This window comes from Cydia pomonella, chromosome 1, assembly GCF_033807575.1.
Source record: "Cydia pomonella isolate Wapato2018A chromosome 1, ilCydPomo1, whole genome shotgun sequence".
NCBI classification, from domain to species: Eukaryota; Metazoa; Arthropoda; class Insecta; order Lepidoptera; family Tortricidae; genus Cydia; species Cydia pomonella.
In genome coordinates this window covers 9,230,599-9,253,095 of record NC_084703.1, presented here as the reverse complement: position 1 = coordinate 9,253,095, position 22,497 = coordinate 9,230,599, and the positions used below count along the sequence as shown (strand labels likewise).

The 22,497-nt window shown below is 39.9% G+C and overlaps 1 protein-coding gene across 3 annotated transcripts in view; it reads right to left on the bottom strand.

The window, feature by feature from the left end:
* Positions 1 to 2,574: 2,574 nt before the first annotated feature.
* LOC133530946 (homeobox protein araucan-like) overlaps positions 2,575 to 22,497 on the bottom strand; it is a 124,943-nt gene continuing 105,020 nt past the window's right edge. For 2 of the 3 annotated variants that reach the window (XM_061869033.1, XM_061869100.1), the window contains exons 3-7: positions 20,200 to 20,312; positions 13,257 to 13,573; positions 6,883 to 7,462; positions 6,691 to 6,751; positions 2,575 to 4,508 (exon numbers count right to left, since the gene is read on the bottom strand). In XM_061869033.1, coding sequence (XP_061725017.1) covers positions 6,712 to 6,751; positions 6,883 to 7,462; positions 13,257 to 13,573; positions 20,200 to 20,312 — 1,050 coding nt within the window. In that variant the 3' untranslated portion in view covers positions 2,575 to 4,508; positions 6,691 to 6,711. The remainder of the gene's footprint in view (positions 4,509 to 6,690; positions 6,752 to 6,882; positions 7,463 to 13,256; positions 13,574 to 20,199; positions 20,313 to 22,497) is intronic. The other variant, XM_061869173.1, reaches the window with a different exon arrangement.

Below are 22,497 nucleotides of genomic sequence, written 5' to 3'. Positions count from 1 at the left end.
GTACGCAGAAACTAACATAACACTACTATTGTGATAGATCTATAATTAATTCTTAGTTTAAGTATGTTTACTCATGTAAGTGAATTGTAATATTCTGAAGAGTAATAAAGATTCTTACCTATCTCAATCAGAGTTAAACTTTGGGCTGGCTGGGCTGGGTGAAGTATAGATTGAATTTTTGACGACCAGTTTGGCCTAGTGGGTAGTGACCCCGCCTACGAAGCCGATGGTCCCGGGTTCAAATCCTGGTAAGGGCATTTATTCGTGTGATGAGCATGGATATTTGTTCCTGAGTCATGGGTGTTTTCTATGTATTTAAGTATTTATAAATATTTATATATTATATATATCGTTGTCTAAGTACCCTCAACACAAGCCTTATTGAGCTTACTGTGGGACTTAGTCAATTTGTGTAATAATGTCCTATAATATTAAAAAAATATATATATTTGACAGTTTTTATTTATTTAACCTTTATTGCATAATAGAAAATGTATAAATGGCGGACTTAATACCTTAGGGCATTCTCTACCAGTCAACTATTGGGCCAAACAGAAACTTAGGTACAATTGGTGCTACAGCCACGTCACTCTATGCACTGTAGGTCAAATTAGTCCCCCGGTAAGTCACTAGTCATGAGCCTGCTAGTCAAAAATGACTATTCATTCGTTTTGTTAATCTAACTTGCTAATTGCGATACGAGTACCTATAAGGTACTTATTTACTCCTAATTTCACCGTGAATGAGATTATTATTTGTAAAATTTCAAATTTAGACATAATTTGATTATACATCTAGTTTTACAGGCTCTCCCAAAAATAGATAAGATAACAAATAATATAATCTGTAACAATTTCCTTTAATAAAACGTAATAAATATTAAAATTATTATAAAGCAGAACGTATTGTATTTAAAATATTCATTCTCCTTTAGCTTTGATACACAAACGCAAACGTTTGTATCGACAAATATCTACATTTGCACCTTTCTTTGGGTTTATTTAGGTTTACAGACGCGCCATTGATCTTTGGATACTTACATATTCTACTCGTACATTTTTTTAAATTGTATTGTTAAAGTGACTTGAGTTCTGATCCTTATTGTTGTTGTTGTCCTGAGGTGGAGAGGGCCTTCACAATTAACGCCACTCCTTCCTATCCCTAACAGAACCTTTGACCTTGTTCCAGGGAACTATTTCTCCAATGTTAATGTAACGGTATAATGGAACGTTGCACTATCAACTTCTCTGTTTTTTCTGGCACATAGAAATTCTAAATTCCATTTTAAAACTCAAATGTTTCTTGGAATCCCTTTCGCTGGTTTTAATTTTCAGTCTGGGGCTGATTTTTGAATAACGAGCGCTCGAATTCGTCACTCGAAAATCTGTGGAAAACTGCGAATTGATATTTTAGAAATACGAGCAATTGAAATTGGGGATCTAATGGTGTTGACCACTCGTTTTCAATTATATTAATAGAATTTAAATGCCTAGTAGTGGAGATAAATTGAAGGAACACGAAATCGAGTAATCAAAATTCAAAAATCTGTTCTTCAAACTAAAAAACAAAAAAATCTTCATATGTCTTACTGCATCGGAGGGCTAACCTCGTGCCTGTATTGTTACAGGTGCTTTTTATTTCCAATAAATAAATACCTATCGCCGTCCCGGAACCCGAGTTTCATTTGCAACACCGTTGAATGGGGCTCCATCCATCTGCCCCCTCACAGTTAATACCACTTTATGCCCACGAACTGTCATATCGTGTAGGTTTGCATGACAACACTCTAATTATATTAATTTAATGTGACAATTTTGTAAACTATACCAATTTCAAAGGCATTGCAAGGAATTGACTGAAGAATACGAGTATATTGTCTAATCTTTCGACAAATAGGCCTCAACTAAGTCATGAATTTATCTCTGCTAACATTTATTGGCCTTAACTATGTTTCAATATGAGTAGAAAGCAATTTTCTCAAGTTCTCAAATAAAAAATCTTTCAATAAATGCGAGCCCAAACTCGATTGTTATTAGAGTTCTTTTTTCGGAGTTCGATCATCAAACTAGTCTGATAAGTAGATATTGGCACTACGCTTACGAAAATAAAATAACTTACAGCTCTATAGGATAGCGGTAACTGATTTAAGTCTTGCTATTTAAAGTAACATTATGTCAAAAGATTACTTTGAAATTGTAATAACTTATCCTAAAAAAAAATATGTAAACAAATTGTTTTCCGTTTGAGAAGAATCTGCCTGAGCATTTACAGTCCCAAGCCTAGAGACTCCTTGCAATCCATCAACATATTTACTATTCTCGAAAATGAAGCAAAATTATTAAGCTCTCTGGTCCTTTGTAGCTCTGGCGAATTGTGTTAAGCCATCAGTCGTGGCGCAACAATCATATTTTAAGCAATTCAGAGGCAATCTGCTTTTTCATTTCTTTATAAGCCATAAGTAAATTGCTCATCAGTTAATGGCAAGCCGGTGGAAATCGGGTTCTATGAACGTCCCCGACAGTCGTGGATTAAAAACACTTACATGCTATCGCATCGAGCGAAAAAAAAATCACATTTGAAATAAAGATTTAATTACAATCATTACATAATGTTACTCATAATAATAATTAATAGGTATATAATATTCTATAAATAACTATATAGAACATTTAATATTAAGCGAATGTATTCGATTTGGTCACGTTGAAATTTGTTTACTATCTGCGTTGTTCCGTTTAGACGTTAAGCCTTCGAAATAACTTGAAATAATGTCAGTGACCCTTCAACGTCCGTGCTACAAAATCAAATACGTCCATTTTGTCCCCTTTACAATAAGAAGTAGCTCGATGCATAAAACACTGAACAAAAAAATAACAACTAAGATGACTTTTAGAAAACGATAAGAGTTATAAGGGTCTTGCGTAGTGTGCATTTTATACATCGAGTTAATTCGTTGTTTGCGTCGATTCACTCTGGACATGGACAACGCTAGCAGATAGGTAGAATGCATGTTGTTGTAATTTTACTAATTTCATATCCGATGTCAGTCATGTCCGGCGTAATGGTTAAACATCTTCTTATGCGTCGTGTAAAAATATTTCATAGAATTTACTTTAAACATGTTTGCATTGATACCATTTGCTCTGATTTAATTTCTTAATTGACTAAACCCAAATTGAAGCTTGCAAAAGGTTAGGTGCCTCTCTGAATATACTTTGGACACGTTTTTAACAGCTTGTAACTTGTAAAATAAGCGATTGCATGTACTACTAAGAGAGTCTTGCGCCGATGTATTATCTAACTGCTGCCGGTACAGGCTTTCATGAAACGGGCCCTGCTCGTGAATTAGGTGCGGTAGCTTGCAATTGACTCCTTAGAAATGCTTAGCATTCGTTAGTTGTGAATAATTAACACGTAAGTAAAATTGATTTTCTTTTCACAAGGACATAAATAAGAAGTGCGCGAATGGATTTGACTATCACACAATTGATTGGTCATCAGATAAGTCATGCATTTATCTCAACTCATATTAACTTTAAAATGGACAATTACAATTCGAATACAACACACATTACGTTGACCGAAGATCCCTAGTGAACGCAAACAATATTTAAAAAATAAACCGTGATTCTGAATATATTTACAAGATATACTAATAATACTTTTAAACAATATTTATAAAGATCATTCCGAGTGTCATCAACAACATCGAAAGTGGCGAAAACATTACTTTGTACACTTTTTGAGAAACTAAAAATAGAAAATCTACAAAACATTTTATATACAAGAGCAACAACAATAACCGAACCGATGGTTGTTTATCGATTATTCATATAGTTCTTTTTAACAAAAATAAACAATAGTTTACGATATAGGGTATGAAACCAAACTATGCTTCCCTTACTGCCTACGTACTGAGCGTACTCTATCTTATGAACTAGTAAAAGTACTGTCTGGCACCTGAACTAATCAATAACTTATTGCTTTGAAATTACATTTAGACAAATGAAAGTTGGAAGAACTTAGTAAAACAACAGTACCAGCGCCGGCCACATCCAAGCCACAAGTTACACGCCGAGCCGCGGCGCCGAGCTTTGCAAATATACAAAATAATTTACTTATACTTCCATAATACTCTTAAATCTATAAAAATACTGAGCAATATTGATTTCGTACAGTGATTCGTTTTAAGTACAAATTAGGACGAAAGTCGACAAACCTCGATCATAACTCAAGTACAGATAACAAAATACAATATCATAAGATACAATTCTGTGCAGTTAGGATTTCGAAGTACACCATTCAATTACATATCAAATATATCAATGCACCAAACAAATTGGTTACAAATTACAATGGGTCGACGACCATCATTCATATTTGAGTCTAAGAAAGGGCTAGTGCTATTCATAGTGTCTTAATCGCCATGACGTGACGTCACGGACTGAAACACTGAACACTGCCCAGAGTCCGAGACGCGGCGCAGCGACCCACTTCACTTGCTTTACCTGAAACAACAACAGGAAACACAAATTAATAAGCACATCCCGTCCAATCTAGCATATACATCGAAACAAAAAAAAACGTAGCTTTAAAAGAATAGCGGTATTTAAATTAACAAAAAAAAGGTTCTGATAGCCGTTTCGATTCTATCGCGGTGTCGTCCGAGCCGGCCCGCCGCTGCGTTCACACATATCAACCAAAAAAGAAAAAATCTAAAGCAATCGAGATGAGGTGACGAAACGTTCAGTCTCATTATCTGAGAATTTATTAACGAATCGCCCGGACCGGAAAACCGAAATGTGAAAGAAATAAAAATTCGACCTCGGCTGCGGTCATCTAAGGTTTGTACGGCGTCAATGAAAAAAGAAGTCAAACGGGTTGTCCGCGACCTGGGCCTGAATGAAGCGGAGAGGACCCGAGTGAGGTTTAAGAGATAAGGGGAAAGATTGGAGGTTAAAAAAAAGTAAAGCGGCTTTAATGCGAAGGTAGTGTTGTGAATGAAGAGGATCCATTGAGATTCCGCGCCCACGCGCGCTATCGGCGAGCGCGGCGCGGGCGTGCGGTCGGTGCACGGCAGCGCCGCTGACGCCGCCATAAACAATACTTATTGTACCTATTACATTAACGTTTTTTGTCTTAGACGGAACAATTCCAACGCTGTTTTATTTAAATTAGGAGTAGTGAACGGAATTAGAGCTGGGTGTGTCGTGGATTAAATCCGTATGGATGATTTACTTCCTTCTAACTGATGAATAATGCATGCCGAAACTGACATTATATTATACATATTATGTTTGTTTAAGCGTCAGTGCCCATTAACATGGCTTACGGGCTGTAGTCTCGAATTTTACAATTGTGTGTGATTGAGGTTGTGCTCAAGAAACAAAATATGGTTTTATCTTTTAATTTACTTTTATCGAATTAAGTATAAAATTTTGACTCGGTAGCCCATTCAGAAGAACAAATAATAACCTTAAACTAAAAGGTAGGTATGTTATTTAAGTCCAAAGCAAAAACTGTCGATTTCGCGTTCTTTTTGGGGCTACTTTAAAGGAATGCCGCGATAAGGAGTTATTTTCGCGTCATGGAATTCGTGGGCACAAAAAGGCGTGAAAACCAAAATAATACAAAAGGTTCTAGAAGTGAATTTGTGAGCGTTTGGCTAAAACAAAATTCCTCGCGAAGCCGTCCTGTGCGGCGGCGGACGCGACGGGATTTATTGTAATGAGCGCGGATACCGCAGACTCTTCTTAGAAAACCTTTGACGTCTCTTAGAAAAATGCGTCCCTACTCGGAAACTAGACAGAATTCGACACACGCTCGCACTCCAACAGCCAGGATGGATATACAGGATGTTATATTTAGTCACCTGCAATGATTTATGGGGTGAATGTTTAGGTCATACTGAGCAACTTTTACTATGGGGCCAACCCGAAATTCGCGAAAAAAATTGGACGTTCCATACAATTTGGCTGTCTGACCTTGACTTTTTCTATGGGAGTGTAGATTTTTTGTTCGCGATTTCGGGGTAGGTCTTATAGTAAAAGTGGCTCAGTATGTAGCCCGTAAATTATTGCAGGTGACTAAATAAACAACCCTTATACAGTTTTTTATTTAGTCATTTCTTGTCACCATTTTTCGCAATGACATTACAAAATTTTATCGACGAATATTTAATATTAACCCAAATAAAGTCTCATTACAAGTGTTCGGTCTCGCATGAATATGGAGCAAATTATAGTACATAACATTTTCCTCGACGTTAATCAAGGCTTAGTGTCGTATCGCGTATTTTAATTCTGTGAACGGCTTTGATCAAAATCTCGCGGAAAACAAATCTAATCAGTCACGTTATGAGTTCAAATGGCAGCTAATTTGGGCAGGTCAGCGTGCGTAGGAGGTATACAGTGCGTCTCGGTGACACTGACAAATGACGCAAGATTGCAATCTCGCCGCCCTCGTGCCGTGTCGCCCTTCCGCCTCGAGTCGACTCCATTGTTTTCAATTACCGACATGACACCCCGGCGCGAGTCTCCGCTACTAAAACCACAACTCTGTTTATGGCTTTCGCGATATCTCCGTCGCGATCATCCATTTACGAGGGCGTACCTCATCTACATCTACCCGGCGCTCGTGATGCCGCCGCCGCGGCTGGCGCTCATCAATTTGAATCAATCAGAAACTCACCGCCGGTGGAGCGGTCCGCTTTCAGACGGCCGGCACGAAACCGTTGGGGTGTTGTAGTGAACTGGAATAGGAAACATTCACTCTTTTCACGTGGTGTAGTTAACATCTCATGGGAGTTAATTCACCTACTATTTGTATACCGAGTGTTTAACGTGTGGGTGTGTGAGTTGACAAGTAAAAAAAAATGTTCACCTTTTATAAAAGGGCTTGAACGCGGCCGAGCCTTCATTGTGATGGGGCTGGTTGGGCTGATGGTTTGCAGGGTGGTGGTTATTGTGGTAGGGATCGCGCTGCGGTGATTGCTGATGGCGCGGGAAGCAGTAGGGTGCACCGCCGCCGCTGCCGAGCGGGTTGGCCACGCTCGGCACTTTCATGTTGGGCGGCGTCTGCGGCGGCGTGTCAGTCTGCACATCGGGAAAGGCGGCGGGGTGCACACATGGGTGCTGCGCGCCATACTGGCCGGGAAAGCCACCGTACCGGCCGTATGAACCAGTGGCTGGGCTGGCAGCCGCCGTGGCAGGCAGCGCAAAGCCGTTGGAGCCGCTGTCTGCGCCGCGCTCAGGCCCCGCGCCGTACGCGTGCTGTGGCCATGGCTGCGCCGCCGGCGGCGGCGTCTTGCACGCCGCTGTGTCTGCCAATGACCATATCTTGGGTTTTGACGCCGGTATTGGCACGCCGCAGTCGGATCCTCTTTTCGCCTCCTCTTTGATACCGTATCCTAGCAGCTGGTGGTGCATCCCCTGCAGCAGCTCGTCGCCTTTCCTCTCCTCATCTGTAAAAAAAGACAATGGCGATCACGTTTCACGTTGGGCTCGAACAAACGCATTATTGCAATCAGATTAGTCGCAATAGCCCATGCCATCACTAATGCTACAACGATAAAAGAAGCTTAAAATGTTTATATTGCGTATAAAATCGATGTGATGCGGATTGGAGCGGTGACGTGACCGTTACACCCGGGACGTAAGTTTTAGCTCGTAAGAAGCTGCCCTCCCTTCAGAAAAGTCGTGTGAAAATACGTTTGGCGTGCAGTGACCCATTCGTTAAGTGGTTATCCGATTAGCGAAGTGAAAATACCACTTTGGGGCGCGAGCGAGGGCCGCGGGGCGCGCCGCCCGTCGCTCCGTATTTAAGAAGAGCATTTATTTCGCATTTCCCTCGGGCCCCGCGGCTCTCTTACAGTTCGCCAGGACAATTAATGGTCAACGTCGTTCCTTTCTTGTTTTGATTTTTAACAGCGATCCATGTTTACTTTTATAAAACAAAGTCTAAAGATACTTGATCGTTGTTTAAATAAATATATTTTTCGGTCGCGTTTTCCTGCGGGAGGACTAAAGTAAAATTAGATTTGAACATTTCTTATGTTTCGAGAGGAAATTGTAGTTATAGCACAATTACACGTAAATGTTTATTCAACAAAATTTTATAAGGCTTTAGGTATTATGATTTCCCCATTTCCCTATGTAAAGCGGGTTTCGGGCGGCAGGCCTAATGAAATTCAGAGGCGACGCGGAGGGCGCGACCGCTCGACTCCATTCTCTTTATTCCATTTAATGCTGACTGCTCCTAGCTTTTAAGAGGGGTTATCCGCGTACCCCTCACTACGGATAAATAGGGACGCCACTGATACTTCGCGCGAAGATATTTATCGGGCAAATTGTTTAAATTTTCATTGTATTAATCTAATAAAATCCCACAACGACCGGAGATAAGCGAAAATTGGGTGATTTCATCGTGTTTTATTTTAGCAATATGTTGAACGTTATTTAAGATGATGCTAGTTAACAAATTGAAAGGGTGGTTTAATGAACATAATCTGTTGATTTCCTTTAATCTTCTAATGAATGACAGGTTTATAGATTTATTATTAGTAACTAGTCAGTTATCAAAAGAAATCGAACTAAGCCTTGAATCGTGGCATGTTCTATGAAAACGAGCACACTTGTACATAACCGCTCCTATTTAAATAGTAGGTATTACTTCAAACAGCGACATTTTGCTTCGTATAAATCCCGCAGTGGAAGTAAACTGCAGTAGGTAAGGTAAACCGATACGCGGACCTTATCAATTAGCTAAACCGAGGCGGTTCAGGTTATCCGTCATAAATATTTATCGAACACTGTATGCGTTCAACGCTGTCCCCAGATATGCAAAATAGATGTATCTAAGTGCACGCCGCGGGAGGCGCGGAAACGCTGCCCGCCGAGTGGTATTTCCCTTTAGTCAGTGCTCGGAGTGAGACATTATAAAAACGCGTCTAAGGGGCTCAGCCCTCCACCCTCGCTGCACTTTGCAACTGAGGTCAGTGCAATTTATTACATCTCGCAGCCCACTTGTTTGTATTACTTCTGTAGCTTTCCATTAACGCCGCGGATTAATATTTTGTTTGCGATGCGTGTGCTTACGACAAAAATTAACATTTATTGGTGGGGTCCGAAGGCTTTATTCATGAGTGGCTTAGCGCGGGATAGTTCTGGATGTTTGTTTACCGACGAGTGAGGGTTGGCGTGTGAAAGCTTCTATATTGGCTTTGTTTGCCGTGACTTAAAATGATATATTACATGTCGCGAACATTGACATTTTAGTAGAACAGCTATGCATGTTGAGTGAGAAGCGTTATGGTTTATTTGCTCGGTTGTCGTGCCCGGGGATTTGGCTAAGCGGTATAAAAGTTTCTGTTTTTATAATATCCTGTAGGGTTTCCGTTGTTTACTCGCAGATTTACTTGTGTCGCGTATTGTTTGGATATTATTTTGTGTATTTATTCAGAGTCACATCTACGTGTGAAAAGATACTACGATACTACTACGTGTGAGTATACTGTGTACTTATAGGTCATAACATTCTTTTTCGCCATCATAATAGTTTAACAATTTTATCGTTCTTACGTTTCATTGCTTTTAGTCTAAATCTTTACTACGAGTATATCGAAATAAACCTACATGAATACATTATTTAACGTATAGGTGAACTAATTACATAGATACAATTAAATATGTATCATTTTTGCAATAGACACAATATCATAATATCTATGGGACAAAAGGAAACGGAAAAAGTTAGTAAGATAAATACTTACTAACTCCCTGTATACACTCACTATTCTCCTTCATAATTAAAAATAAATATAATTACCCAAAAGTTACTTTTTTTAATTTAATAAAAAAAAATTATACAGAAATAGGGTCATTTTGTATAGAAATTACTCTTGAGTATAACTAAAAAGTATAAATGTTGCAAGTACGTTAAGCAACTGTATCTGATATACCACGTAGGCAGAGTAAAGGCAATCATACGCTCGTTGCGCCGGGGGTGCCAGTAATGGCATGTCTGCACTGATACTAACGCAGTTACTTAAAACGCATTAGCCGAGGGTTGTTAGCTGATTCCATCACGAAGGGTTAGCTAACGACTTTTAACTAATATTTCTCAATACATTATGAATGTGTCAATGGTAATTTATAGACTATTTATTAATTTTGTTTTTTACGCGTGTCTAAAATTGTATCTTTTTTCTTCTTGGAAAAACTTTCGACTTCAGTAAACAGCATATATAAGGTTTTTATAAGTTCGTGTACTTTGTGATGTTTTTATGGAGGTATTCGTATATTTGTCGTTTTCAAGCAAAATGTACCACATTGTCGCTTGCCATAAGGACGCTCTGACAGGTTTTTCTTATAAGGATACAGGCAAATTTCGTCCTTATAGACCGCGGGCCAGGAGCATATATCGTCAGTCATCGCCTCCCGGCTAATATTTAGTCAGACGATAGTTTAGATACTATCATGAATTTAAAAAAAATGTCAGCCGGTTGTACCGCGGTGGAAAGACCGTCAGTTGATGACATGAACATATAAAAAAAAATATTTTTTTTTCAGTCAGCGCCCCTCGATTGATATTGTGTCAGATGATAAAAAAAACCGTCAGCCGGTTGTATCGCGGTGGAAAGACCGTCAGCTGGTCACATGAACATGTAAAAAATCTTTACCACTTATATCCGCAAAGTATGCGTAATGCGTGATCCGTTCCGACCCGATTATTTCAAACGCCTGATGGAATGCTACATGCAAAGTTTCATGATTTTGTTATTACTATCATAAAAAGGTAAAGCGCTTATTTTTTACATGTTCATGCGACCAGCTGATGTCCTTTCCACCACGATACAACCGACCGACGATTATTTAACTAACAATACCATCTAAATTATCATCTGACAAAGTATAATTTAAATAATTTTTTTACGTGTTTCGGTGGCTGCCATTCTTCAACCCACAGCGGCAGCTGACGTCCACGAGGGTTCATAATACATAGCCGTTAACCAGCATACGAGTTATCGCCCGGGAGGCGATTGGTCATGGAAATCTCTTCCTAGCTTGCGGTCTATTATGGTAAACGACAAAGAGGTACCTTTTAAATGAAAACGTCACAACTCTTTACACTCTTTTCTCGACTTTTTATCATCAAATAATATACCAATTTATGTTTATAATTTAAGTTCATTTATTGTGACATTATTTTTGCTTTAACGGCGTATTATTCAAGTGAGGCACTCGGTGGCACTCGGCACTTCGCCGCACTCGGGCACTTCGCGGCACTCCGGGCCCCCGCCGGCGCATGTCGTACCTAATCCCGCACAATGCATCGGTGCCATTGCAATTTACAGGGGACACAAATGCTCAACTGTTTAGAATTGCGCTTTTGTTATTGTTTTACAAAGTGAATATACGTATATATATAAAAGCCTTTATTATACGTATATACCTACTTGTAAATTCGGTGGGTTTCTGGATTGATTCAAAGGTTGACATTTTTCTCTGTCACTTTACATACGTCGCAGAGAGAATTTTGGTTTTTGCGGTAGGCCCCCAAACCCGGGCTGTGCTAGCGTGAGTCATCCTTAATGGTTCTCTTAGAAGTGTATTTAGTTCACATTTTGTACCTTTCAGGTCTACTCACTTGTTTTATAATGATTAACTCAATTAAATATTCTAATATTGCTATGAGATAACTTTTCAACCTATAAAGTTTCTTAATTTTCAATATTGTATATATATAATTATATTAATTATTATCATTCATGATGCCTTAGTAGACATATTTTTCTGTACATTGTTGGAAATCAATTTTCTTTATAACGACAAGTGTATTTAGGCAGGTTACCTTTTGCGATGTAATAAAATGTATTCCTAATATTCTTCCAAAAAACCTTAAGAGTCAAGTCTACTTTAACAGCGTATTTTAGATTATGATTTGTTTCGGGAGTTCGTCATGTTTGTTGTTGTTATAAACTCAGCCCAATCCAATCTTCAGTCGACCGTTTCACCCCAGTTACACTCGACTTTCTAAACCCGGAGTTGATCCCTATAAAGTGGCAAAACTCATAACTTTTCTCTGTCAACAGCATCCATTTTCTACCGCGTGTCCTTTTATTAACTCCACGCGGATGCAGCGCTCTAATCCGGTGGTTAGAAGGGCCTATGTGTATTAGGAACACTTATGGATTTACGTCTTTTTATGGTTAAGGGATGACATTAAAACCACGAATCGTGCGCTTCTGTCCACAATAGGCGCGTTCATTAGGCGACATACGCCGCGCGTTACCCGTGACACCCCTCCATTACCGCCGCTATGAAAACACTCTCCCGAAACCATCTTTATTGTTACAATGCCCACTTACTTATGTTGTCGACAGCCGAAACTAAACAGCGGTAGCGTGGGACTTTTGCACCGCTGCTAATGACGACGTAGGTATAAACAGAAGCACAAACGAAAATGTTGAAAAAGCGACGACAATCCCGTCGAGCCGTATTCAATTGGGACACATTATAAATCCCCGAAACCGTACTTACTTACCTACGTTCCAGCGGAATATCCTCATAAAAGAAACGATCCACGAAGTCGACAAATCCTTTGGCAAGAGCACGAAGTAGGGCAGATCGTTGTACAAGCCGAGCGCGACCTCCGAACGTCGCCCCGTGTTCCGACGAACGGAAGAAACGTTATATGAAATTTGGACCTTGGCGCCGCCCACTTTACTACGAATAGGAAATCCGGGACCGAGGAGCGGTTACGCACAGTTACACGCCTGGGACCCCCGCCGCCCCGCCGTCGCCTCCACCACCGCTCGCCTCCTTCCGGGTCCCGCTCACCCTCCGGCCCTCAGCGTTAAGCCAATTCACTGGACGATTTATACACCGACGAAATTAAAGCAATTTTAAACGGTTAACAACACCGGTGCAATTCGAACATGAAATAGCACGCACTACCCACACCGGCACAAAATTAGCGTAGTGCAATAATTCATTATAATTCGCAACGGCAGTTTGACAAAACAATTGTAACGGACATGAAGTATTTCGCATCGCAGTCATTGAAACAGTCATATTATACAAACACGCACGATATATTGGGCACTTAATTTAGTATAATAAATATAAATCAACATCCGGCAGTGACTTCATTGTTTAAGGCCACCCAAATTTGTTTGGAAAGCACAGGTTTGATAGATTTATTGGGTGGTCGGCTGAAGTCTACTCTCGGATGCGCCACGGTCCACGTGAGCGTACCTTTATGAGGTTTGATTTTGTCGTCCTGTTCATCTTTGTCCTTTTCGTCGTCAGAAAGCATGGTGTCGTCATCGTCGTCGGTTTTATTCTTGGGCTCCCACGTCATCTTGTTCTCCTTCTTGAGGCGGCGGCGCGCGTTGGCGAACCACGTTGAGACCTGCGTGAGCGTCATCTTGGTGATAATGGCGAGCATGATCTTCTCTCCCTTCGTCGGGTACGGGTTCTTCTTGTGCTCGTTCAGCCACGCCTTGAGCGTAGCGGTAGACTCCCGCGTGGCATTTTTCCGTCTCGCCGCTAAATCGTACCCCGCTCCATATCTGTCGACAAACACAAATTTATCTACATACCTAACGGGAAAACAGACTTCAATACGCTTCCGGCCTTAGGAGTAATACGAGTAAAACTTAACACGTGCTTAAGGGTTATTGAGCCAAGTTATCCTAAGAAACAGTATGTAAATATCACGTGAACCAGTCTACTATTTCTTATAAAAAACTTTTTTGTTGTGAGCATTAAAAATAAGACAAAAAAAGTAAATTTGGACAAATTAATAAAACAGATGATAATGGTCTATCTGTCAGTATAAAACAACATCTAACGTCAAGTTAATGATGGGTTATGTACATAAATTTTAAACATTATTACGAAGAGCTTCTAAAATAATAACATTATATAAACTGTAGTTACGGTGGGTGAGCCGGGTCGTTCGAACAAACAATAAAGTGGCTTTTAAATTCGTAACAGATAGGCGTTTTATTTGAGGCAATAGATTTCTCGTAACGGCAGCAAAAATAAAGCTATCGCAGCACGAAGCGTTCGATACACTTTTTAGGGCCTACGGTCCCATTTGCATCCACATTCTAAATGTATTTGTGGCGTCGTTTCCCCTGGCGACTGTTACTCGTACCTGACTTCGATTTTCTGTGCCGACATGACAAAGGCGCGGTCGAAGGGGGCCCAATAAATAGGTTTGCGCGTGAAAATAGTTAAAAAATGAACCGAGATCCTGTGAGAGGTGCAAGCAAAATTGAACACTGGAGGTGCAGTTGAAAGTTGAGACTTAAACGCGCGGTGAGCACTCGGCTCGACGAGCGGAGCATGACGTGATGTGATTTGCAAAAGTGATCGCATTTTGTTCTACTGTAAGATACTCTATTTTGGTCGTATACTGGTCGGGCTGGTTTATAGAATGGTAATAAAACTGAGAAATGGTATCTATCTACTAAAGTTTGTAAGTAGGTATATATTGATATTATAATTGACTTTTGACGTATGACTTTTCCGTCATGATTTTCAATGAGTATATACATGTTACCGTATAAATGTAGAGTAGGATTTTTTTGCTATAATAATATCGGTTGTAATGTAAGAAATATCAAGAACGAACAAAATATTGTATTATGATTATAAACGAAATAATAATGCATACTATTTAATATAATGTAAGTCATACAATTTTACTTAATGCAAGCGGACTCAAGAAATAGTAATTGATTTTAACAATTTATTTAGTCATTCGTTCTATAATACAGCATATTCTCAATGAAGTATAAAAGATTAGTATAAAAAGGGTACAGGGTTTGTGGAAAGTTGTTTCAAAGTTTTCCATTCGCGCCAATATCTGCGCGTCAGAGGGCGGTCCGTTGCAGCGGTGCAACTGCAGGGCGTGCAGCGCAGGCGTAGGCGTGGGCATCGATCGCGACGCCATCTTGCCGAGCGAAGGCAAACGAGTGCGCTACCAGAAAATATTTAAAAACCGTTTTAAACGGTTTAATACGCGTGTCAAAGGCGCATCACATGCAAAGCCTCTGAAACCGAACCGCATTAGTTTGAACACGAATAAGCTCTTGAGAAACGGCGGTTTCCGACGACAGGGCGCCGGATCGCTCAGCGCTTCAGCAGGCCGCTATATGTGAAATGAACAACGCGTTGAACCATAATATTTTAGATACATCTCAGTTAATCTGGGGAGTGTGATAAAACGAATATTTATAGTGAAATAAAACGAATGTAGGTATTTAAAACTCGCGCCAACTTAATTCTTTGGGTATCATTTAAATTACAGGAATTTCGTATTTTGACATTCTTTCAAAAAATAATTTTATTTCTATCTGTGTAAGCGGTTGTTTTTTTACCATTTTTATTTTCCAGTTCACTCTAACATAGCATGTAATCCTACATAGGTAGGTACTTAAGTATAGGAGAAATAGCGCTGAAGCGGTTGCCAACTCGGCCCGTAAGCTTTCTAATTAATTTAGGTAGTCCACTTACTATGCCCGCCCTCCGCGACACATGCAGGCTCGCGACAGTCGCGACAACAACGTCACAAGTAATTAGCGCCGCTGCATACTTACGCCGTTCCCCGGGACGCATGCACTCTCCGAATATGTTAATACTTTCATGACCGGAAATACTTTGTAGAAACGTTAATTTGGAGACGAAAACATAAAACCGACGGCGCGCTTTGAATTATGCGTTATATTCGGCCGCCGACTAATGCCGGGATTAATACGTTCTGACGTTTCCTGCTCGATCGCTTCAAATCTACTCAAACAAACTTAAGTCGCGCGCCCAAATACGTTACCCGCCATTTAAAAATAGGCGCCCCCGTGACAACTCATTTTAAAACGCAAATGTATCATTGTGGAGCATTATGGGAACTTTTATTACGTTTACACAATAAGTCAACTGAGACTGCATATTTATGTGACACGACACTCGTTTCTAAAATGTCGACGTTTGTTTCTCATTTTTACTGCGAAACTTCCCAGATAAAACATTCGTTGTAGAGGAACATTAACGAAATTTATTTGTAGCTATAGAGGGAGTATAATTTAGTTAAACTGCTTAATAACAAGGAGGCTATCAATACGCAATAAACGGAGCCCCGCCGCCGAACAAGTGGAGTGAACGGTAGAGCGCGGCTGGGCGGGCGGCGTACGCCGTACAACCAAAACATCAGTACGTATTCCCGAGTATTCAATTCGCGGTATCGGGGTTTTTACGATCTGCCCACTTGGGGGAATTGTGGCCTCTACGTGCCCACCCCCGTAAAGCGCACCGCTATGTACGTCCGCGTAAATAAGTAATACACCCCCTCTTCCCTACGGGAGGCTCGGGACGAATTAGAATTAGGATTCGTAACACGAGTGCGCGTCGAGTAGACGCTTTAGAAACGAGATTGTTGCGTTTATTTTCTTGTTGTATCGCTTTCCGTACGTATCTTTTGTGGAACTTATGCTTTTATAGGACGCGTGTGTTTGCGGCGGCCTTTTTGTTTTATACTAAGCTTTTTGCTTTGCACTGGAATTCAAAACTGGATCTTACCTTCTTTAAGTTATTTATTAGGTATGCGTTCGTATGTAGCTATTAACTTTATGAATACAATAAAAAATGCTATATAGAGCAAAGCAATTAATGCAGCGGACGCAGTTTTTTTTTAAGAATAACTTTGTCCAGGTGAGAAAATACATTCCATTAACATGATACGATAACTCGATCGAAAATGACAGATATACATTCTTTATATAGTAGCCACATTAGTAAATTATCAAGGCTTGGATAGAATATATTTCCATTTTATCTACTTACGTGACAGGCTGAAAAGCAGTCATTGTCTTTTGCTTCTCTTTTGCGTAGCTCTTTTATATTAAGTCTGTTGTTATAAAAAATATCATGCTTTTCGATTCTTACTAAATTGTATACAGTGACATTGGTCTTACCAGAAAAAGGCAGAAGTTACCATCAAGCCATTATTCGGACGTATAAGTTAACGGCCATGTCACTAAGTTGTAGTTATACAGAGCGAAAAATCCATCTAGGCAGGTCAGATCTCTGGGGAAACGCGCATTTTGAGCTTTTATATGTTTTCCTATAGCAAAGCTCGGTCTCCCGGATATAACAGATTGATCTCAGATTGCATGGAGGGTCAAACTGCTAGCTTAAAGGTTAATATATCATAGAAAATAATAAAATCATATTGAAATAATTTGGTTAGTCCGGCGTCTAATTTACGTGTATTTTTGCCCTAATCGCTGTGTTTATCAGTATTAGAATTATGGGCTGCCCTAAACGCAATATTGTACTCATATGTATACTATTATTGGGCATAAATATTTTTTTACATATATTATGTAGGCAATATAATTGCAATGTATAGTTATATTCTACAAAAATTTGGACATTGTTTTGCCTTGTTACCAGAACTTTAAAGCACTCACCGTCCGTATCATACCTACTTAATTCGGTTTAGTAGTCATAAGTGCGGAGATCATTCAAAGCTTCTCATTAATCCCGCGTGTCATCAGTACGCCCTTTGCTGTTAGGTTTATTCGAAATGCAACAGCCCAGATCGCTCCTACACAAATAATTCCCATAGAGAACTCACGCTCGCTTTAGAGTAATTTCCTGCTTATTTTGATCTCAATGGTGCGGCACAAGTGCTCCCTCTTTTCTCTAATTTTTGTACGTTTTCTGTACTCCACTCTTATGTTAAAAATAGCTGAGTAATTTTTCATTTCGGCGCGCGGCGGGCGTGGCAGATTACAGGCTGTTCGAAATAATACGTCGAGCCAACGGTACTTAACTGAAGTGGGCCTACAGCCAGCCAAGTTTTGTTGCTTATGTACGCTTTTCACCGTACCCGTTCCTTTGTGCTCCTCCTATTTATTCGGCCCGGCTAACTTATTGCGGCCCGGAACGTTTTATGAGACTCTTGTGAAGTTTTTCTTTTGAAATGAATATGCAACAATTTCGTTGCCAAGTGCTGGTAATTACGTGGTTTGCAAGTGAATGAATATTGTTTTTTGATGCAGTTGATCGATGTACGGAAATGGTATAATGAGACGGTTTTTATGGATCTGAGAGATGTTTTCACGCTCGGTGTTGTGAGTTGGAGTTGTAACCGGTGGAGGTCGACGTTTACGTTGGCGGGTGACGGGCGTAGATCACCCTGTGCGCGCAGCGGACAATTGCGCGCGTGGCGATATATCACCGAGTATTTCCGTGCGCGTCCCAACTCCCAACACCGGTATCGCCGCGTCTTTTTTACGCATAAAAACTAATGTCTCCTCTAATTATTTTTAGATTATAACGCCCCGCCGCTATATATTAAGTCGAGCGGAGCCGGATTGTCAGCATAACTCTGCTTTGATGTATCATGATTTGTTTTTATTTTCAGGCAGTTTTAACGTGATTCATGGAGGGATAAATCTCTAGATCGCCGTGAAACTTCTGCTTGATTGATGCGTACGTATAGTACATTGTTATGACAGTCTTATGACGGTCATTCGAAATTTATATAAATTAGGCACGTTGGCGGTTGAGTATAAATAAAGTGTCGTCTGGCACGCCCCGCTCGTCGCGGCTGACGGGTTGATAAGTTTGCCGAAAACGTCAACACAACGCGTCCGATCTCGTTTCAAAGAAAAACTGTGAATTAATCAGTCACTATCGCGAAATGGATGCAGACAGTTTCTCTTTGTCGCTCGCCCGGGCCGACTCCGAGAGCGACAGGGAAGATCGGACGGGAGTAGTTACGTGGGTATTTGTCCCTTGCACGCATCGCCGTACACGGCCTACACGCCGCTGAAGCAAATGGGAAAAGGATTATGGTAACCAGTTTTAAGCGTTTTTAAATGTGGAAGGCAAATTGTGAAAACGATTAACAGGAATTTTCAGCGTTCTGGTACTGCTTGATTATAGTTGATTGTAGGCAGAGGAGGCAGTTTTATGTGTAGTAAAATTTGATTTCGAAGCTCTTTATGTTAAACCGGCCTTATATATTTTTTCACGCATTCCCGAAATGCGTATGTACTCATTACCTATTGGTATATTTATTTATTACCAGCTGACACTTAAACGGTTCAATCTATTTTCGTAAATAGATTCGTCTACTGAGAATCATAGTAACTGAACAGCATCATAGAGGGTTATTTTATCTTTTTTATTGTTTTCTTAAAAATGTGTTTAGTATATTTATGTTGCAGGTATCTGCCTTCATAATGCTTGCAGGTTATTATTGTTGGTACACTAGGTACATATAACTAGTACTGGTATTGCCATAAATTGACATATTGTACTAACTACTTAGTTTTAATGTGAGGTGATTGACCATGTAGATTACCTAATATTTATCTGCCCTGCATTTGCAATATAATTAGGTAGGTACCCACTTATGATTTATTCTGCAGCAACAACTTAATATATCTACCCTAAACCTATATGTATGAGAAGATCACATTATAGACAGTAATGTCTATTATACTTGTAATTAAATTGTAACCGAAGCTGTTTACGTAGTCGCACGTCAAAAGTTTCTCCGTTCGTGAAGTGTGTCGGTTGTCATGAGTTTGACGGGGCATTGAAACTTTTAGTCCACAACTTACTGGAGTGTGAACTTATCTCTATAATATTAGTCCGTGTCAAAACGGCAAGATCAAAGTGGAAATTCTATACTGAAGATTTTGTTACATTTTAAGACGGCCTTTTAAAGACATAATGCAAAGGTCTGCAAGACAAGGGATATCACGATACCGACTGTAATGTCCATTTTACAGCTCTCAAAGTCAAAGTACTAAACTATATCAAAAGTTGGGAAAAAAAAAAAATGCTCGTTTCTCTTGGGACGTTCGAGTTTTAGAGCGAACATGTGCACAACACAACACGTCGCAACAAATGACGAATCTCGATGCATTAATATTATTACGAACTGTCACTCAGCGAGAACGTGGCTCAACAACTGGCGGAGGGTTACAATTGTACAACACAACAAAATTTATTAAAGTCAAAGCGAGCAACAAACACGAGCCTTCGCATAGCAATCTCTTAGAGAGATAAGTCTCGATAGGGAAGTGTTATGTTAATCCTAGCGGCGCGGCGCGGGCTTTATCTAAAGTGGCGCTGGCAATGGACCTTTGGGGTCCCGTGGGCCCGAGGGACTTACCCGTAGGCCGCGAGCGTGGGGTCGTAGGGGTAGTAGCCGCCCGAGGGCTGCAGGCCCGCGGACGTCCACGCCGACATCTCGCCGCCGCCCTCCTTCAGTGCGTAAGGGTTACTCTGAAACACCGCACGACATAATAAACAAACATGCTGCTACTATACCCATCACTAGTTTACTTCAAACTTAAGTTTCACTGCTTTGCTGGGTACGTAAGTTTGCCTCGGTCGCAGTTATGTAGGTTTGTATTGTTCTATATGGTTCAGGTCAGTCGAAATTTTACAATACTGTTTTTTTATTTATTTATGTGACAGCAAGTTTTGTAACAAGAAGGTAAATATTAAGTATATGATTTAAAATATGTATCTTACTTGACTCAATGTCAACTAAATAGGTTCCGCCGTCTCAATATGCTTTCTTAGGGCCGTTTAATTAATACTTTTACGTAATAAGTATGAAAATTATAGTATTATGTATCTAAGATACAATAGGGCTAAAAGTGATTTATGAAGAAGCAATAATAATATAAACATATGTGAAACGAAACTTTAATGAAATAATAGTCAATGTAACTCGAGTTGGAAAGTAATCTTTTTAACTCGACGCCAGCTAATACCCAGGCTCTCACATGACTAAGCGTGTGTAAGCAGATAAATCTCCGCCTAATACCTCTCAGTCAATCGTCCTTACAAATACGGCTTCAATTTAATTAAAGTTAACTTCATAAAAGGGCATAAACGCAGGAACAACAATAAAACTCCCTAGTGTACGGGCTGACATATCACTGGAGTATTTTGCATAATGTATGGAGTAAGGGGAAAACTATTAAGGTTCACGCACCCTCCGAGCCTGATAGTTGTTTAACAGCGCTCGAGTGAGGCCCCGAGCTCCCTCAGTACCCTCTATTCGCATACATTAGACGCGACTAAATTAAAAGTGTGAACGATTCAACGTCCCCTGTCTTTGGCCCCCCTGCGAAAAGCGTGATAATAAAATGAAAAGTATTATGATACCCCCATATGGAGCGCTGGTTCGAGATAACTGAATAAAACAGCTTATTTTCCCCCTCTTTTTGGATAACGGATACTAGTGGAGGCATATTTACAAACAATGGCGCTAAGCGAGGACGGAGTTTAACATAGTAGGATATAACTAAATGCAGGCTGAATCGCTTTAGGTACTCGTATCGCAAAACTTTTTGCCAGCAATTATTGAAACGATTTAAATTTTAAAGTTAGCGTATTATTGCATTACGGTTGCGCGAGACCGATTAAGTTCATTGTGCCTTTTACCATATTATAATTAGGTGTAATTTTCAAGTGGGGAACAGTTTTTTGTTCTTAAACACAGCATACGGGCACACGAAACCAAACCCCGAAGGTTGAGGTAATTGCAGGCAACCAACACAATATTTTAACACCCTCGTAGCGTCTGCTGTTCTGCTCTAAGCGGACGTTTCTTTTCTCTCATGTGAGACGGGAAAGAAGTGTAAATATTTATTTATGAAACCAGAGAGAAAAGTGGTATATGCTGCGAGTGCTAATTTTGTGTGTGTCGAGGGACTGAATGACACGAGGTGCAAAGAACTGTCGTTGGACGCAGGCACCTTACAATTTCTCGTTTTATTGTAAACGCATTGATCGTCTTTTCGTGTATACTGAGGTACTTGAACTAACCTAACAAATAAAGGATTTTATAATAAAACATTTCATACAAATAACCACAATTGACGACCAGTGACACTGACGACCGGTTTGGCCTAGTGAGTAGTGACCCTGCCTACGAAGCTGATGGTCCCGGGTTCAAATCCTGGTAAGGGCATTTATTCGTGTGATGAGCATGGATATTTGTTCCTAAGTCATGGGTGTTTTCTATGTTTTAAGTATTTATAAATATTTATATATTATATATATCATTGTCTTAGTATCCTCAACACAAGCCTTATTGAGCTTACTGTGGGACTTAGTCAATTTGTGTAATAATGTCTTATAATATTTATTAAAAAAAAAAACAATTGTATTAAGTGAAATAATGTCTATCACTTAAAGTATGTATCTACTATGCCATAAACTGTGCGATAATAATCAATTGATTAACTATTACTCTACACTAACGCTGTTTTATTAATATGTACTAATGGATGCCTACACTTAGACATAGAAAATAAGACAATAAATACAATTTCAGGTAAACCTAACATATCCCTCCGTAAGGACGCGAGCACTTATTAGCATTTTAAATGAGGTGTTTGTAACCCATTGTAAGGTAATAACTTAATTATTGCACTAGGTCGTTCATACTACT